Source organism: Cnephaeus nilssonii (assembly GCF_951640355.1).
Source record: "Cnephaeus nilssonii genome assembly, chromosome: 17".
NCBI lineage: Eukaryota > Metazoa > Chordata > Mammalia > Chiroptera > Vespertilionidae > Cnephaeus > Cnephaeus nilssonii.
In genome coordinates, this window is record NC_137088.1 from 24,077,522 (window position 1) to 24,096,056 (window position 18,535).

The 18,535-nt window shown below is 50.3% G+C and overlaps 1 protein-coding gene across 6 annotated transcripts in view; it reads right to left on the bottom strand.

The window, feature by feature from the left end:
• Positions 1–18,535, bottom strand: part of GALNT15 (polypeptide N-acetylgalactosaminyltransferase 15) — a 119,860-nt gene that overhangs the window by 16,783 nt on the left and 84,542 nt on the right. For 3 of the 6 annotated variants that reach the window (XR_013814805.1, XM_079794455.1, XM_079794454.1), the window contains exons 2-3: positions 7,479–7,645; positions 5,419–5,623 (exon numbers count right to left, since the gene is read on the bottom strand). Coding sequence is in view for 4 of the 6 variants with exons in the window: in XM_079794454.1 (XP_079650580.1) it covers positions 5,419–5,623; positions 7,479–7,645 (372 nt within the window). In the remaining 2 variants the exon portion in view is untranslated. Of the gene's footprint in view, positions 1–778; positions 871–5,418; positions 5,624–5,925; positions 6,022–7,478; positions 7,646–7,901; positions 7,959–18,535 lie in introns of those variants that run through there. The other 3 variants (XM_079794456.1, XM_079794457.1, XM_079794458.1) reach the window with 3 other exon arrangements.

Sequence of the window (18,535 nt, forward strand, 5' to 3'; positions counted from 1 at the left end):
CAAATTGAGTTTTAACTCTCAGAAAGGTACAAGGTGGGTCCTCTCTTAAGCCTTTGTAAGCTCCAGGAGGTCAACTGTTTGAATTTCAAGACAAACAGAGGCAGCTGAGCTGTCAGCCAGGGCTGGTTCATTGAAATACTGATCCCGGCCTGGCTTCCTCTCCATGTCCTGTCTTCTGTGATCTGACCGTGCTTGGGTCACCCCACCCCTCATTCACAGCCCCCTGTGCACTTGGTTTTCCCTGGGCCCCAGTGTTCGGGTTCAGTTTTCAACATATGAATGGAGGTGAGGGACACCAACAGTCCTTATCAGGTCAACTAATGAACTACCATCCAGATATTCAAGAGCTAACTGCAACCAACCTTAGCAACCAGCCTTATTATTTCATCCCTTTTCATTTTTCCTGTGCCTTGATGTTCTTCCAAGCCTACGGTATGTAAAGTCATTTGGGAAGTTCACTCACATTTTTGGTGTTTGTCAAAAGCTTCTCATACTGAGAAGCAGAGGCTTTGAATTCTCTCTTCACAGAGCTCTTGCGGCTCAGGTGAGATCCCAGGACTGGTGCCAGCCCCCAGGACTCTGTCATGCTGGCGGGGGGTGGGGGTGGGGGTCGGGGGGGGGGGTGGAGTAACATAGGGCTTGGAGCATAAGACCCACAGAAGGCTGCTCTTCTGCTGGGCTAGGAGGCATCTTGGACCCCCTCCTGCTCCTCAGCATACACTCACACTCATGCACTCACCACACTTATGCACTCATACACACACTCACACACACTCACCTGGGATTTTTCAGGCTGCCTTCTGTCAGTTAACCCCTCAAAGGGCAGAGAGGAGGGAGGTGGTCTATTCCCTGCACCAGGTTGCTTCTCCCTACTGAATAGGTTGAGCCCCGGCTGAATACTCAGTGACCTTAGGATTGGGTGTCTCTAAGATAGGGGACCAGCCCAATCTTCACGTGGGAAACAGCGTGGACAGACTCTTGAGCCAGGATCACCCCTAAGATGGTGTTGCCTTTCAGCACTTGGCTAGGGAGTGCCTCTTCCTCCTTGGAAATCTTCATTGTTCTCAAGCCCTGACTCTCATTCCTTGGCGTGGGTACCAGAGGGCAGTCAGCACAAAGCAGTTGGCAGCTAGAATGACAGCTACTCTAGGTTTTCATCCTTGTTACTTTATGTAGAAGCCAGCTCCCAAGCACCACGTCCTAAGACTGCCTTAAAAGCCTTGCTCCTAGAGAAGCAAAGGTCTGGGGCTGGGTGCAGTTATGAAGGTTGTGCAGGCCCACGCCTAAAGAACGCCTCAAATACCACAGGCACTGTGGGTTTGCATGTTTATTTCTGAATTTTCTGGCAGCTAGCCTTAAAGTGTCTTGTTCTAGCAAAAGGAGTATATTATGACACATTTTTGGAGGGATGGGAATAAAGGGTCATGAGGAAGGGACTCCTTTTACCAGTTCATACCACATTGCCATACGGCTCTCAGCCTGTTCTGTGGGCAGGGGAACCAGGGCTAGTAGCCAGGCCCTGAATTCTCTGGCCAGGGCTTTGAGAGAGCAATGACTTTGAAATAGTTGATTTGCGGCTTATTACACTGTTTGCTCACCATTCCCGCCCCACCTTGTTAATGAAAGCTCCTAAAGACCTCTCCTTGCTTTTGGGGCAACAGGTCCTCGCCGGGTGACAGACACCTCTTGCCTTGAGCCTCAGAGGCAGCTGGGCCCTTTGCTCTCTCAAAGAGCAGCAGCTATTCGGAGCTGTGCCTGATGGCTTCTACCATGTTGCTTTGCTTGACAGGAGGTGAGGAAATGCCTGGCAAGGCCACTGGGGGAGTAAAGCAGACCCTGAAAGGGGACGCTCTCCCAGGCCACAGCACACAGGGCATCACTGTGTGCAGTAGAAAGAGATGAGAACTCAGACCCCGTTGGGCGGCTTTTCTTTCAAATCTCACCTGTGAGGGCCTGCAAGCCTAACGCTGGGGCCAGACAAGACCGAGTGCACAGGAAGCAGCGAATGAGGGGTGGGGCGACCCAAAGGTGTCAGATCACAGAAGACTGGACATGAGCAGGGAGCGAAGCCAGGATGGGTCAAGAACCAGATGCACATGGGGGTGGGGAAGAGAGAGAGAGGAGAGGAAGAGCCTGGAAATTAGAATTTTATGGACTCACCACCTCTTAACTATGGAAGCCTTCTCAGGAAGCCCCATTTTATTTATAGCTGAGGAAACCGGGGTATTGCCAAGTTCTTTTCCCTGAGCCTAGGGTGAGAAATCTCCAGATCTGTGAAAACGGTGCCGATGTGAGAAGCAGACATCACGAGGGACTGGTTTTAATCACTGTTTTAATGCATGTCTCACAACCAGGGGTGGGCATGACTAAATGTTTCTCCCCGATCCACTTCTCCAATCCTTTTTTAAAAATTCGTATACAATAAAAAGAGCAGTAGACCCGGAGTGTGTCTCACAGCTCCAGAGTGTGTGCATGCCCTCACACACCTGCTCGCCTCCCTGAACTCCCATTGCCCTGTGAAATGGAGCCAACAATATCTGCCTGAGGCATCTGAAGAGTCCATTAGGGTCATACATAAGGCTTAATGATATTAATTACTGACTTCCTAAATGTCCAAATAAAGGAGCAGAGGGATCAGCCCGGCTGTCAAGTGTCTATTCTCTATGACTCATTTGCCCTCCCTGAACTCAGTACTTTCTTCTTCTTTTTTTTTAAATATATTTTTATTTATTTCAGAGAGGAAGGTAGAGGGAGAGAGAGATAGAAACATCAATGATGAGAGAGAATTATTGATCGGCTGCCTCCTGCATGCCCCCTACTGGGGATCGAGTTGCAACCCAGGCATGTGCCCTTGACCGGAATTGAACCAGGGACCTTAAGTCCAAAGGCCAACGCTCCATCCACTGAGCCAAACTGGCTAGGGCTGAACTCGGTACTTTCAATAGTGAAATTATGAGATAGGACCAGATGATTTTAAAGTCCCCTCTGAGAGCTATCCATCTGTGATACCAAGACAGGACTTAGATGGGGGATGGGCAGGATCAACGTTAGGTTCCACCCTGATGATACACAGTCATTGTGATTTTGAGAACAGAATCCAAGATGATGGCCCCGTAGGGCTGTGTGCTGACTTGTCCTAGTCCTAGTGCCAAATTTATACATGTCTCCTGTTCTTATGTCAGCCAGGAGAGGGCAGTAATCTGTGTCACAGAACTGGGCACAATTGATCCTTCTTGATTTCATTCGAGCTCTGATTATTCTTTATTAAAAAGGAATCTGGACTATTAACTATTTACTTCATGTTGCTTGAAACCTTCTCCATCTGGTGAAATGCTAACACCTCTTTGCCCAGACATTTTAATTTTCATACGTGTGGTCATCTCTAACTTCAAATGAGACAGTCAACACTTATCGTGGGAAGAAGAGTGCAAGAATAAGAGTCCTGGGCTTGGTTCTGGCATCAGCCCTGTCTGGCTGCACATCATAAAAAAAAAACCAACCATTTATTGAGCTCCTACTGTGTGACAGGTCTCCATGAGCCCGAGGCATGCCTGAGGTGGTCCAAGATGAGCTAGTCACCACCAGGTGTTGGTTTCCTGAGTGGGACATTCAGAGTGAGGCAAATGGTTGACAAGACATGTTGAGGAACTGTTTTGAGTGGATCAAGCAAGCAGGGAGAGAATGACCGCAAGACGGGGAAAGAGAACAGAGAAGTGGTCAAAGGAAAATGTTAAATGTTAGGCTAAGGGGTGTGTAATGCAGCCCTCTCCAACGTCATATTCCAAGGGCTGGCCTTAGTTAGAAAAGTAAAGACCCCTTTCTAGAAACCAGAAAACCAAAGAATGCTAGTTCTCAATGGAGCTTTAGCAATCACCGCATCTAATGCTTTGGTTTCAGGGGAGAGTGACCTAGAAAAGTGTAGAGACTCTTTCCCAGGTTATGTTACAGTTGTGATTAGGAAGTTGACTTTTCATCAAAGGTACTGATAACCCTGGTGTGCTGTGACCCTTCCCAGGGGTGTTTGCAACTTAATAGAAACTGTTCTCCAGGCCTCAGTTTCTGTGTCTATCAAACAAGGTAGATACAACTCTGCTTCCCTGTGCTTCTTAAAAGCCTCAAACATATTAAAAACAAAACAAAACAAAAAAAAACCTAAGGAATATGCTGCTCTCTAATGGTCATATTTTTCAATGATGGATAGATGGTCTGTGAGTGGCTGTGGCTGAGGCTGTAGACCAAACATGTCAAACTCGCAGCCTGTGGGCCACATGCGGCCCACAAGGAATATTTTTGCGGCTCAGCCAATATAACAGTATACAAAAAAACATTCTAATAAAAATTTCGTAACTTAATTTTTACAATATCCTGTTATACATAATCCTACATGATAAAAGGGTAATATGCAAATGGACCCTAACGCTGAATGACCAGGAACTACCGGTCGCTATGACACACACTGACCACCAGGGGGCAGACACTCAAAGCAGGAGCTGCCCCCTGGTGGTCAGTGGGCTCCCCCAGGGAGAGCTCTGGTCACCAACAAGCCGGGCTGATGGCTGCGATCGCAGCAGTGGTGGCGGGAGCCTCTCCTGCCTCCTCAGCAGCACTAAGGATGTCCGACTGACGGCTTAGGCCCAATCCCCTGGGGAGCGGGCCTAAGTTGGCAGGTGGACATCCCCCGAGGGGTCCTGGACTGTGAGAGGATGCAAGCTGGGCTGAGGGACTCCCCCCAAGTGCACAAATTTTTGTGCACCAGGCCTCTAGTCTATAATAATAAAAGCGTAATATGCTAATTAGACTGGATAACCTTCTGGATGAAGCTGGGGCTGCAAGGACTGAGCCCCTTGCACGAATTTCATGCATTGGGCCTCTAGTTATTAATAATGAACTACAACGTTTGCTAATGACTGATTACTACAATCGTGTTGAATTCATTTCCCTTACACGCTTTACGCGCAGGCGCACCATTTCTCTCCACTAATACTAGCAGCAATAATTTTAGCAGCCAATTGCCACGTCATTAGTCTTGGACTGACTTGTTTGGTGTGCACAACAGGAAATATTTCACTTTCGGAGAACAAGAAAAATAGGTTTATTTGCATTACGCTTATTAATTTGTGCAGTTATTCAGTGTTTGATAAGTTATTGTTCAAGAAAAATTATTAATTTTTATAAAATGTTCTATTATTTTACTATGTTAACTATTACTCATTTATTTCAGCCCTTTGTATTCAGCATGTCTCTATCGAAATAAACCTATGTTCCTATGAAAATTGAAGCTTTTGGGTTTTTTTGCGGCCCACATAAACTTAAACCTTGTTTACTTGGCCTGTGTTAGCCTTTGAGTTTGACATGCTTGCTCTAGACCATTTCTCCCCCCTCCCACCTCTGGCTCCCCAAACCCCAGTGGGTGATTACCTGTCACCAGCTATTCTGCTGAGGAGGGGCTCCAGCCAGCCCGGGTGGCACTCGCAGTGGGAGTCCATGAAGACCAGCACGTCCCCAGTGGCCCTGGTGGCGCCCAGCATCCGGGCCCCGATGGCACCCAGCCTCTTGCTGCTCCTGAGCAGCCTCACCCGCTCCAGCCTGGCCACATACTCGCTGAGTGCGGTCTTGAGCTGTCCTGGAACCGACAGGGCAGTGGTCAGTGCAGCATTTCACCACTTGACTGGTGCATTTCTCAGTGGTAAATGTGCTGATTTATTCCTTTGTAATTCATTTTTGGGTAAGTTTGTTAGCTCCAAGTTCATTCCCTAGAGAAGGGTCTCTATTAATGAAATTGTTAAAATTTCTGAACATGGACATCTGAGAACCAGCCCCACGGTGATGCCCCTGTACTGAGCAATACTCGTCCTTTTCCCCAACATTCATTCTCGCCTCCACTTTATTAACAGAAACTTGCTCAGAGCAGCTAGAAGCACTTACCTATCAAGACTTCTTAGTAAGTAGCCTTTTGATCCAATTCTGGTAAAAATATACTAAATAAGAGGATTCTGGAAAAACTATTGTTTTACTAAATTTTTCTAAACTTAGCTGGTCTCTGCCTTTTCACTCTTTTCCTGCCCAAAATATGGATGTGATGCCCAGAGGTAGAGCAGCCTCATTGTGATTATGAGGCCAAAAGCCACGCTCCACGTGTGGAGATGGAAAGCAGAAGGAGCTGAGGACAATGGAGGTAGCTCACAACCCCATGGCCCAGCTCCTTTGCCTCTACACACGAAAGGAGAAGAAAAGTCTCCCCAGTTCATCAGCTGATGGGGGAGGGACCACAGGTGTCCACAGGTGTCTCTGAGAGAACTCGGCCCCAGCTGAGGGTTTGGAGACTCTGGGCACCTTCACCAGCCAACCCAGCTTAGCCCAGGGCCTGCTCATTCATCTGCCTGCTATGCAGCTGACGTGATTCAGTAACCCCGGGCACTCCTGAGGCCTCCGGCTAGTCTGACTCCCTGCCCTGGCCAGACTGGCTGCATTCCCAACCTGAGGAACTTCAGAAGAACTAACAGAGGCACCTGGCCTCTCCGTCCTGTCCTCTGTCATTCCCCTTAGAAAGTGCTTTGCAGACCTCACAAGGAAGGGCTTGGCTTCCCCTGGAGCAGTCTGATCTCCCCACAAGGCCAGGAAGGGCCTGTCGGCCACTCAGCTGAGCCAGAAATATACTCCTCAGGCCCCAGCCAAAGACCAGAGCAGTGGTGCTCTCAAAGTATGGTCCAGAGACCAGCAGTATCGGCATCACCTGGGAGCTTGTTAGAACTACACAGTATTGAGCCCAATACCAGGCCCAGGAACTCTGGGGCGGGCCCGGAAGTCAGTTTTAACAAGCTTGCCAAGCGATCCTGCTGCACATTCGATGAGAACCAGTGCCCTGGAAGTCAGGCAGGGGGCTCCTCTCTCTCCATCTTCCTTTAGGCACTCAGCCATGCCGTGGCTGGTCCCCCCTAGTGAGTTTCCTGTCAGTGGAAACATTCAAGCAGGTTGGGCTCTGGGCCTGACTCCGCTGCACTTGGCATAACTCAGCTCCGGTCAGTTCTCTTCTCTGGACCCCAGTTTCCTCACCTGGGAAGCGAGTGGGAAGATTGAATGCCTAGTGCATGTCAAGTGCTTGGCTGGCCCTGTGTCTAGGAGGCAGGGAACACCCACCAAGTGGCCACCCCTTGTGGTTCCTGAGTGTCTTGGGCAGAAGCTGATGGGACTCTGAGGAGGTCGGGGCTCGGGGGAGAGATCCCAGGGGCCCAGGCTGGAGCGACCCTCCCGAGACTCTCACTTTGCTCATCTTCTTCACCGTTTCTATCCTGTTCCCCCACTTCCGTACTGGTGGCCCTGGGGGCTCTGCCATCATGAATTACCTGCACCTGAATTCTCATCTGGAGGTCCGCTTCCGGGAACTTTTCCTGAACAGGTTCCAGGCCCCCGTGTTTGCATGGAACCCCCCCCCAGGATTCCCTCCCGCCGGGTGGAGCCTGGAGGAAGCCCACAGCCACCTTGCTGGCTAAGGTCGTCCACGAGGATGACCTCCTTCAGGAAGGCCCTGGGCGCCGTGTCCAGGATGCTGTGCACCGTTCTCAGGAGGGTGGACCAGGCCTCGTCGTGGAAACAGAGGATGACGCTGGCCGTGGGCAGGCCGTCCTCAGGGTGCTGCTGCAGACACCTGCAGGGACGACAAGCGGGGGCCATGGGAAGAAAGGCCATAGAAAGTGTCCAACAGCCTCGAACTCACTTCCCAGGCCCTGGCTGTGGCTGCTCCAACCACATGCTTCGCCTCCCAGCTCTACAGCTCTCCCTGAGTTTTCTTAAAACTCCCACACAAAGAGAGCCCAGTTCACCCCCACAGCAGTGCTGTGTACCACCTCCCAGCCTCCCAGTCCTCGGAGCCCAAAAGCTCCTTGCCAGTGTTTAATCCATGCCTTTCTCAGAAGAGTGGAGAGCTGTTGCCACCATTCTCAGCAGATGACTGTCCTGATCTGTAAAAATGGGAATGAATTGTCGTAGGCAGTTAGACAGACTTGAGCAGAGCAAGGACAATGGGCCAGGAACAGAAGGTCACCAGGATGGAAAGTCCCAGGTGCCTAGCAACAGACAATCAATTGTAGGGTGGACCTCGCCCCCAGGGTGACTTTTCCTCCCTAGAGATAACATCTAGGCCTCAGTTGTCTTTCAGTTCCAGGCCCAGATAAGCAACAAAACCAGCCATGGCTGACTTCAGGATCAGCTGCATTGAATAATGACCCCTGCCCTAGTGCTGGCCAATCAATCGGTGGAGACCACAACTCTGAAAGGATACACCTGGAAAATTGCTGAATAGTCTATTGAGATCTTTCCCGGGGACCTCCCCTAAAATCTCCACCCTTAAAACCCTTTGCCTCCCAGCATAACCACTGTTGCTTGTCTCATTTTCGGTTCTTATAAGTGTATTTCTTGTATCACATGATCTCACTCATCCAGGGGAAATAATGAACAACATAAACTGATGAACAAAAACAGACCCCGAGACAGGGAAGCATCGATAAGACTGTCAAACAACCACTCTACAGTATAGCATAAGAAGCCTCCTGAACTATTTAGGAAGTGTGTTAACAGCACTCACATCAAAGCTTTTGTAAGGAAGTGCTTAGCACAGTGCCTGGCGCATCCTGGGGACTCCATCAACCAAAGAGATTCTTACTGAAACCCTCACGCTTTAAGACCACACTCCTCGCACATTCCTCAAAGTCAGAATAGAGAGCCTCCTGCTCCGCTAAATAGCCAGTGTCCCGGGGCAACCGACTTCCTCTCTCTGACCTCAGGGAATGGTGTCTGCAGAGAGGCCGTCTAGCCTGATGACTCAGGGCATGGATGCTGGAACTCGTCACTTCCTCGCTGTGTAAGTGGCCTTGGGCAGGCACTTTGCTCCTTGGTGCCTTGGTTTCCTCAGGGTGATAATAGCAGCACCCACTTTGCTGGGCTGCTGTGACGGCAAAGTGGCCTGAGCAGTTGCTGGCAGGTAAACGCTGGGTGGGTATTTGCCCCTGTTGCTGGAAGAGGTGCCGTTGCTGTAAGATGGATCACTAAGGCTATTCCAGCCTTGTAATTCTGTTCTTACTCTTTGGGACGCTCTTGGGATAGGCGGGAGGAAGGGAAGAGAGAAAACCAGAGAAAGAGGACTTTTAAAGAGAGTTTCATAAGACTCCCTTTCTCTCCAGCTGTCTGGCTCCAGAATTTTCTATGTTTTTATGGGTAGAAAGAGCTGTGCTCTCTCTTCACAGGGAGAGAGGATGGCCAACAGATAAATGGGCAAGGAGTGCGACTGGGATAAACTTAATAGGTTGCTAAGGATTTGGAAAGGCCCCCTGGGGTTTTGAAAGTCAACACAAAGCTGACGAAGATGCCTCCCTGGGCTGTGGAGGTGGGTGTCCTGCCTCAGCCCAGAGAGGACTTGCGTCTGCTCCGTGGGGAAGCGCACAGCCTTCAGGACCACACAGACGGCTCTGGGGCATCTCTTCGGGCAACTGCAAAACTGCCAGGTGGTGAGAGCTGAATAATCACAGGCATAATCTGGCGTTTCAGGGGAGATAAGCGTGGGCTCTGGGTGAATCCTGGGGTTCGCGAGGAGGCCCAGCACCTCCGCGTGGCTCTGGAGTACAGTGCTAAATCCTATAGACACCGACAAGGCCTTGTGTCTCAGGCCCATCAGATGCTTCTCACAGGAGGCCGGGGTTGATTGTTTCTGGTGGGTAGAATGAATGACCTGGAGGAGGTGGGCTGTGGATCGGACAGGCTGTGCAGCCCCCAGACACAGTATGTGCATGGGCTCCTGGGGTCCATGGTCATCTTCCCAGGGATGGGCTTTGACGGCCTGTGAGTAACTGGGCCTTGTGAGGGTGGGCAAATGGGGTGAGCCCTCTCTGTGCCAGGTAGTAGCCCAGAGGGGAGGAGGGTGTGGCAGGGGTTACCCTGAGAGCAACTGTGGGGCGCGGCTACAGTGTTTGGACAGGTCCTAGCCTTGGACTGATGAGAGGGCATAGTCCTTTCCTGGCCACATGCAAGTCCCAGCTTGGAGGGCAGAGCCCTCCCAGCACAATTATAGCCAACAGCTGTAGTGGTAAGCTTGAACCTATGGTCCGAACACGTGGCCCCACGTGCCTGAGTGATGTGGGCTTGATAGAGTTCAGGTGCATGTAGTTGAGTAGGATTGAAACCCACGAGAATGTTGTAAACATCTTGACCACGCCCTTACTTTGCCTTGTGGAATGAGGCTATAAAATATAGACACGGCTTGTGGGGCACGGCGCTATGTCTCCATGAGGAAGCAGCATCCCACCGAGACCCAGCTTTCATTCTCTTGTCTGTCTTTTCTAAGCCTTTCAGCCGCCCCCACTCAGGTTCACCCTTGGCTGTGCCGGCGAGGCACAAGCAACCAAGCTGCAGCTCCATCCACCTTGTTCAATTCCATCCACCTTGTTCAACTCCATCCACCTTGCTCAACTCCATCCACCTTGCTCAACTCCATCCACCTTGCTCAACTCCATCCACCTTGCTCAACTCCATCCACCTTGCTCAGAAACTGTGTCAGCTTAGAGCACCTTAGGAAGTGGCTGTGTGTCAAGTGGCTAGAGATCCAGCCTTGGCGTTACGCTTGAATTTCGAGTCTGTCCTTAACGGACTTGGACAAGTGACATAAGCTCTCCGATAGCCACCCTTCCTTTCAATGGTTTCCAGGTCCACAGAGCCACATGCATCTATAGCAATCCATGTTTATTTTTCACAGTCCTCTTGATTCTGGTACGTCCTTTGTAAGCATGCATTTACTTAACCTCAGTTTTCTCAGTTGTGAAACAGGGTTGTTGGAAGGATGGAGTGAGTTAACAGATATAAAGTACTTAGCCCAGTGCCTTGTTCAGAGTAAGAGTTCAATACGTGCTAGTTATTATTATTATTATTTCCTGCAAGCCTCGTATGTGCCTGGATACCTCTCCAGGCCTCAATTTCTTCATCTACAAAATGAGGATAACAAGTCGAGTTCTTTTAGAAGCTATGTAAAGGTAATATAAGCAAAGAGATGTGCTGTGTGCGTTGTCCACAAATGGAAACAGTTACTGTGACTAGGTGTGTGCCCTGTGCTGGCTGGCTTCTTGCAGTAGAGGATTGGCCAGATGTTCTTGGGAAAAAATTTGTAGAATTTTCCCATATGCTGTCCCATCTAAGCCTCCTCCCCATCATTGGGGCTGTTGCATTGCCCAAGCCCAATGGGTGCCATGCTTCTAGAACACCATGTGCTGGTGTCCTGTGGAGTTGGAGCATGGTGGTACTGTCCTCACTCAAGGTCACGGGCAGAGAAAGCCATGGCAATGACTGGAGCTCAGACGGACCCCCTGCTGGACCCAATTCCTTAGAACACAGGCCTGGCAGTGAGATGCTCTCAGTGACCCAGGAGGTTCCAGGTAGCAAAGGCCTCCCATCTGCTTGCTCACTTAGGTGGCTTTGGAGGCTTCCATTTTGTCTTGTTAAAATGCAGAATGAATTCCCTCAGGAGGGTAACGCCTGTGATGGCCAGCACCCACCCACTGTTTAGCTGAAGTGAGTGTATAATGTTTGGGAGACACTGGGGAAACAATAAGAAAAGGTCCAGATTGTGGGGCCCAGCTCCTCTGTGTTGGGAACCCTGCCCATAACCCCTAGGGCCATATTGTTACAGTGCAGGACAGGCTGGCTTCCGATCGCCCGAGGGCTTTCTCCCATCCCACTGCTGGAGGCGCTCTCCCCAATCACCTGCAGGAGAGAATTAACCTCCCACCCTCCCCACAGCCAGTGACTGAAAAAGAGTAGGTGTATTAATATCCAGCAACCTTGACCTCAAGGGTGGGGGCCGAGCAATACACTGTCTCCTGGACTCTCCCACGGGGCTGTGCTCTAGCTGCTCACAGAAGTAACTGCCCTGGAAACATGCCTCTCGTTGGCTGCTTTATGCTCCGGGTCCCCTCCCACTGCTCCCTGGCATCACCTGTACTGCAAATGCTTGTCTCAGGCTCTGCTTTGGGGGAGGCCAAACTGAGGTAGTCTCTGATGTCATGGCGTTCATATCCCATTAAACAGACAACCAAGTAATTATTCACCAACTGAGACACTCAGGGAGTGGGGCCTGATAGGAAAGCTGAGGACTGGGGTGGGTAGGAAACAATGGAGAGAGGGCATGAGGGTGGGGAACAGTGTTCCTGGCAGATGTCATAGCCTCTGCTAAGACCTGGAGGTGGGAAGGGGTGTGGGCGTGTCATGTCCCAAGAATGGAAGGAAAGGTACTATATTCTAAAGTATATTTCCCCTTATTTGACTAAACATTATATTGATAGCAGTTTTCTATTTTATGATGTATCTTCAAATCCTTTGAAGGAATAAGGTGGGTAAACAAACAAGATGTGCCTGGCCGGTGTCGCTCAGTGGTTAAGCATTGACCTATGAACCAGGAGGTCACAATTCAATTCCCTGTCAGAGCACACACCTGGGTTGCAGGCTCGATCCCCAGTAGGGAGCATGCATGAGGCAGCTGATCAATGATCCTCTCTCATCATTGATGTTTCTATCTCTCTCTCCCTCTCCCTTCCTCTCTGAAATAAATAAAAATACATTTAAAACCAAAACAAAATAAAACAAACAAGACAGCAACAGGGAAGTGGTCCATACCGGGGGCTTTGGGCAGGTCTCCAGGCCTCAGGTTCTCTCTGCCAGGCGGGGGTGCACGGTCCCCCCTGCTCTACCTGGGCTGCAGCTCTGCGGAGGGAATCAATGAGGCAGTGCGCACATGTGACCATGGAGAGGAGCCATGGAGAAATATGTACTTTCATTGTTAAACAATGGGGCTAGCTACTTTCTTTGTCCTTCAACCAGATAGCTGGTGCATATTCTACTATCTCAGTTTGTACACACACACCCACGTGTCCAAAGGCCCAGACTGACCTCACTTGTCCATCTTCTGAGTGGCAGCAGGGGAGAGGAAAGATCTAGGGCTTTGGAATGGAATCAGCCTGGCTTTGAATCCTGGCTCTGCTGTTTACACCCCCTAATTAGCCAGCACAAGGATGCCGATACATACCCTTGTGCAGCCCGGGGTGCTGCCGGATTAAAGGGGATCATCCTGGCCCAAGAGAGCGGCTCCGGAAATGTTAGCTTTGTATCCTCACTCTCCCAGATCACGGGCTGTGTTTACGCACAGATGCTTGCCCTCTCTTCACGCGGCTCCAGGGTCTCCTGTGAGCTCAGAAAATGCCTTTGGATGGTGATTGGAAGAGAGTGAGTCACAGCGTTGTACCAGATGGCCTGGCTGTGGCACAAACACCGCCTCCCTCCTCGCCGCCCCCCCCCTCCCCACCCCCCGCCTTCCCATTGCCAGGTTTTCTAAAGCTATTTTGGGGTTACTGACCTCCAGCTCCTACCAGATCAACAGAGCGCCTCACTCAGGGGACTTCCGTATCTCAGTTCTGAGCCCACCATGTAATGGCCTGGCTGCTTGTCTATATCCCCCCGTGTTCCCCAAGCTCCTTGGGGTTGGGCTGGGTCTTGCTCACCCTCTCACCTTTAATAACTGCTAAATAAATATTTGTTCGGTGAATGAAAGAAGACACCGTTCTTGCTCTCAGGGAGTATATAGGCTGGTTGCAGATACCAACAGGAGAGTAATACCTTACGGCCAATTTCCTACATTCTGCGGAAACGTTCGGCCCATCTTGGCTGTAGTTGATGTGGCTCATCTTGGGAACACCAACTTCCGAGCCAGGCCTGGGGGAGAAGGGCTGGGCCACAGCCTGGAGATGATCCCTTGGAGCAAAGGTAGGGATTTCTTTTTCTGCCAAGGGCCACTGGAGATGGATGACAACATTCTCAGGCCGTACAAAATTATCAACTTAAAAATTAGCCTGGTATTTGGTCAAACATTTAATTAACTCACCCCTAAAACCAAATGATTTCATGAGCCTATACGGCCCACGGGCCTGGCATTCCTACCCCTGCCCTAGAGGGATGGACAAAGGAGCTTATGGATGAGAGAGAAGTGTGGCAAGGGCTGGAGCCTGCAGTTGAAGCTGATGCGGCCAGCCTGGCGCTCCCCACAGTGGAGACAAGTCATGTAAGGGGCATGAAGTCCCCTCCTCTGAAGTCTCACAGTCCCCTTCTGGAGGGCCTCTGGCCATCCTTGGCCTTGCTCTGATCCGGGCCCCCTGGATATATGTAAGCAGTTTCTACGACGTTCCAGATAATTCCAGTGTGCCCCCCGAGTTTGTGATTATTTAGCAGCCCCCAGGGGCAGAACGTAACTGTTTAGTCAGAGAAAGGACAATGATGTGAAGTCCACAGCTGCCTGCTCCAACCTTTCTCGGTCTTTCCAGCCCACTCCTGGGTCCTATGCCCAAGAATACGATAAGGGCAACTTCTGTTTGGACTTGAATCCTGGGTGAAGACTCATCAACATTTTGTCTGATTTGAGCTATAACCTCATGCAAGAGTGTTACCGCCCTTTTACAGTTGAGGCTCAGAGAGGTTGAGTGATTATACAAAGTCACACAGTAAGAGGTGATGCCAGGATTCAACCCCAGGCCCACTGTTCCATGTGACTTTGATTTAGTCATAATTGTATATAAACCAGGGTAATATGGGCCCAACCATAAACACAAGTTCCGAGTTGATGGAAGCAGGTAGCACACAGCCAGCTATAGCTGAGCTGACATTTATGTTCAAGTACAAAACCCCCGGTAAAGAGGGCGACTATCTTCCTCTCTACTTTCCAATCCCAGCACGAATTCCTCCATGGAACTTTCCAGAACTCGACTACCTCTCCACTCACTTTCACTCACTTCCTACACCAGTGGTTCCCCAAACTGTCTTGCATTGCTTCTAAAAATTCAGATCTCTGGGCTCCAACTCGGAACTATGCAGAGTCTGTAGTGGCCAGGTCTGAAAACCTACGTTTTAAGCAAGCAACCCGTGGGAATCTAACACGCACGTAGTTTCGGGAACTGGTGATGTAGCCCCTTGCTAATCAAAAGTATGGTCTGTGCACCAGCAGTGCTGGTACCAACTGGGAGCCAGATAGAAATGTAGCACCTTAAGTCACACCCCTGGCCTGACAAATTAGACCCTGTCCCCGAACGAGATGCCCGAGTGATTTGCATGCACGGCACAGTTTGAGAAGAAGCACGTCTCTTATCCAACCTGTTCAGCATCAAGAGTGTCCTGGGTCAGCAGCAGCAGCCTCACCAGGAACTCACAGAAGTCAAATTCCTAGACTCCACCCTAGATCTACTGAGTCGGAAACTGTAGTGGGGATGGGGCGGGAGGGGGTGGTGGGCGTGCGCTGGCCAGGAATCTATTTCAGCCACGCCTCTAGGTGTTCTGATGCAGCTCCAGTGTGAGAGCCACTGCCCGGAGGAGAGACCACAAAGCACTTTCTCCATAGGGACCCTCCTTGATCCAGGACATCCATTGTCCTGCGCTGGATGCCAGGACGATCAAAGGAGAGCTAAGCCTGGAAGAGTGTTGAGAACTGTCAACACCAGGAGGCTGATGGGCAAGACTTTTTCTTCCCGCCCCACCTTTGGCAGCAGCATTGAAGGGCGGAGTCCACCTTAGTCCTCAGCCTGCTCCATCCTGGGCCCTTCTTTTTATTTCACCTACATAGTCATGCCTGCCCTGCCCCCAGGACCCTCTCCTCCCCACGGCACAACCATTCCACTGTGTTTCGTTGTGCCCTGTAAAGAAACGCCCAGTGGCCCCCCACTCCTCGGTGATAAGCATACTCTGCCGTGTCTCCCTGTGGGACCCGTCAGTGTGAGTGCTCCCCATTTTATAGATGGAAAAACTTGAGGTGCTTCCGGCCCATGTGACTTGCCCAACATGGAGATGAAGAACATGACTTTGGTGCCAGACACACCTGGTCACATAACCTGGCCCCAGTCCCGCCACCTTTCTGTGCCTCAGATTTCTCACCCATAAAACAGATGATATTACCTACCTTATACGCTTGTCATGAACATTAAACAAATGAACACCATTGGGTAGAATCCCCAGCACATAGTATGTGTCCAATACATGTTCACTATGGTTTTACCTCTCCTTCCAGAGGCTGCCTTTGACCTTTTACACTGATTTTTTCTGTGTTGTTCCTGCATTATTGGCGACTCTCCTTGTGCCCCCTTTCCACTGACCTCCAGCAGTGACCCTACAGGTACTTAGAAAAGGCTGTGGCCTGGACGGGTGAAAAGAGCAAAGGCCAGGGCCTGTTTGGGGGTCGTGGTGCAGGAACTGGGGCCAGCGGGGCTGGTCTGGGTTAGGAGTCAGGATGGGCTTGCAGGAAGCTCTGGGGTGGATGGAGGTGCGTGGCTCACTACAGCAGGGGCAGAGCTGCGGGGTGTCCAGTGTTCTGGTTCTGGAGAGGAAGCAGCAGTGCAGGGCCTGCAGGTAGTAGGTGCTTAATATACGTCTGTTCTTTCATGGGTCTATTTGGAACATTTAAGGAGGTGGAAGGAGGGGAGTCCTGTCACCCTGGAGGGAGGGTGTGTGTGTGTGGCGGGGGAGGTGAGGGGGTGTTATTGTCTCACTTTACAGAGAATCCCTTATGTATTCTAGAGGGCTGCTGGGAAGGGGAGGCTCCAGTGCCTGAAGTGTAGCCAAGGCTTGGGTAGATTAGGCTACATGGACCAGCTGCAGCCAGCAGAGGGCGTCTCACACCTCCAGAGAGAGCTGGTTGCGGGAGAGGGGGCGCGATCCTAAGAGAACCCTGGAAAGCTGGGGGTGAGGCGACCAACTGTCCGGGTTTGCCTGGGACCTGTATGGGCTTTCAATGCTAAAATCAGGAAAGTCCCAGGCACACTGAGAAGAACTGGTTACCCTGACTTGAAGAAGCAACTACTAAAGTGGTGCACACACATGCACACATACATATGTACACATCACACACAACACAAAATGTACCCATGCTGTACCACACACATGCACAGCACACACCCACACACTTCCTACCACCAGCATGACACATGCAGCACTTTTATACACATACACACGCAATAAATTTGCCCACACTTGCACCATACACACAACACATCTGTGTACTTCACATCACATGCATAATACACACAGCACATTTGCACGTGTACACATATACCACTCACACAGTACATTTGTAACACACACATGCAGCAGATGCAATGCACACACTTGTACAATACACACACAAGCACATCATATGCTTGCTACAGGCTCACAACATAATACACATGTACACACATACCACAAAAACATGCAAAACAAACCTTGCATTTCAAAACACACATGCACATGTATGCTTGGCACATGTGCATGGCACAATACATGCACAACACACGATACATGATGTATTGTGCATATTGCAACACATATGAACACTAACACATCCATAACACATACTCACGTGATAACATATGGCACAACTCATACCTGTGCACATCACAACACATACAGGCATCACATATTGTGCTATGTACAACCCATTCAATATACACACACCATAATACACACACAACACATGCACACATACACAAAGCACACACAACACATGCACAGGCACACACATAATGCACTCACAGATATGCATGTGCACATATGAACACTAACACATCCATAACACATACTCACGTGATAACATATGGCACAACTCATACCTGTGCACATCACAACACATACAGGCATCACACATGTACTACACACAACCCATTCAATATACACACAACATAATACACACGCAACACATGCACACATACACAAAGCACACACAACACATGCACAGACACACACACAATGCACTCACAGATATGCATGTGCACAGCACATTTGCACAATGCAACACACATAGTCTCACATACACACACATACACACACCCCTTTGGTAACCAGAGACCTTTTGTTTGGGGCAATATTTCTTTTTGACAAAATGAAGATACTCATTCTTGCTCTAGGCCAGTAAAAAATGTATGAACAGAATTTTAAAACTATATTCACTCACTCAGCAATCATTTCTTTACTGTGTGCTGGGACCGTGGGCTCACTGCCTGGCAGGGGAAGCAGGCACTGAACAACCAACCCATCAATGCCCACTCAGCTTCAGATGTCATGAGTATGATGAGTTAACACTCCAGAGAGCACAAAACTGCAAGGGGCTGGGCCTGGCTGGGCCTGGGAGTTTCCTGAAAAGAGCTTTTAAAGCCAAGACCTGAAGTCAGAACAGCAGGGTTGGGACAAGGGGGAGGTGAGTGAGGCCCCCAGGCACACAGGGTAAGGAGGCGTCACTCCCATGTGCTGTCTTGCATTTGCACAACCCTGAGAGTGAGTGGCCGAGTAGCCAGGCAGGGAGGACCCCATGAGGGATCCGAGGAGTTCGTGGTCCTGCTCCCAACAGCTGCTCTATGTGGATCCTCTCACCAGGCGGGGTGGAGGGGGGGCTTGCTTCCCAGGAAACTCTCTGGGCTCTGGGAAGAGCTGTGGCTTATAGGGACCTAGATCACCCACACTAACCAGCTGCATTGCTCCCCTCTCTGCAGCCAGC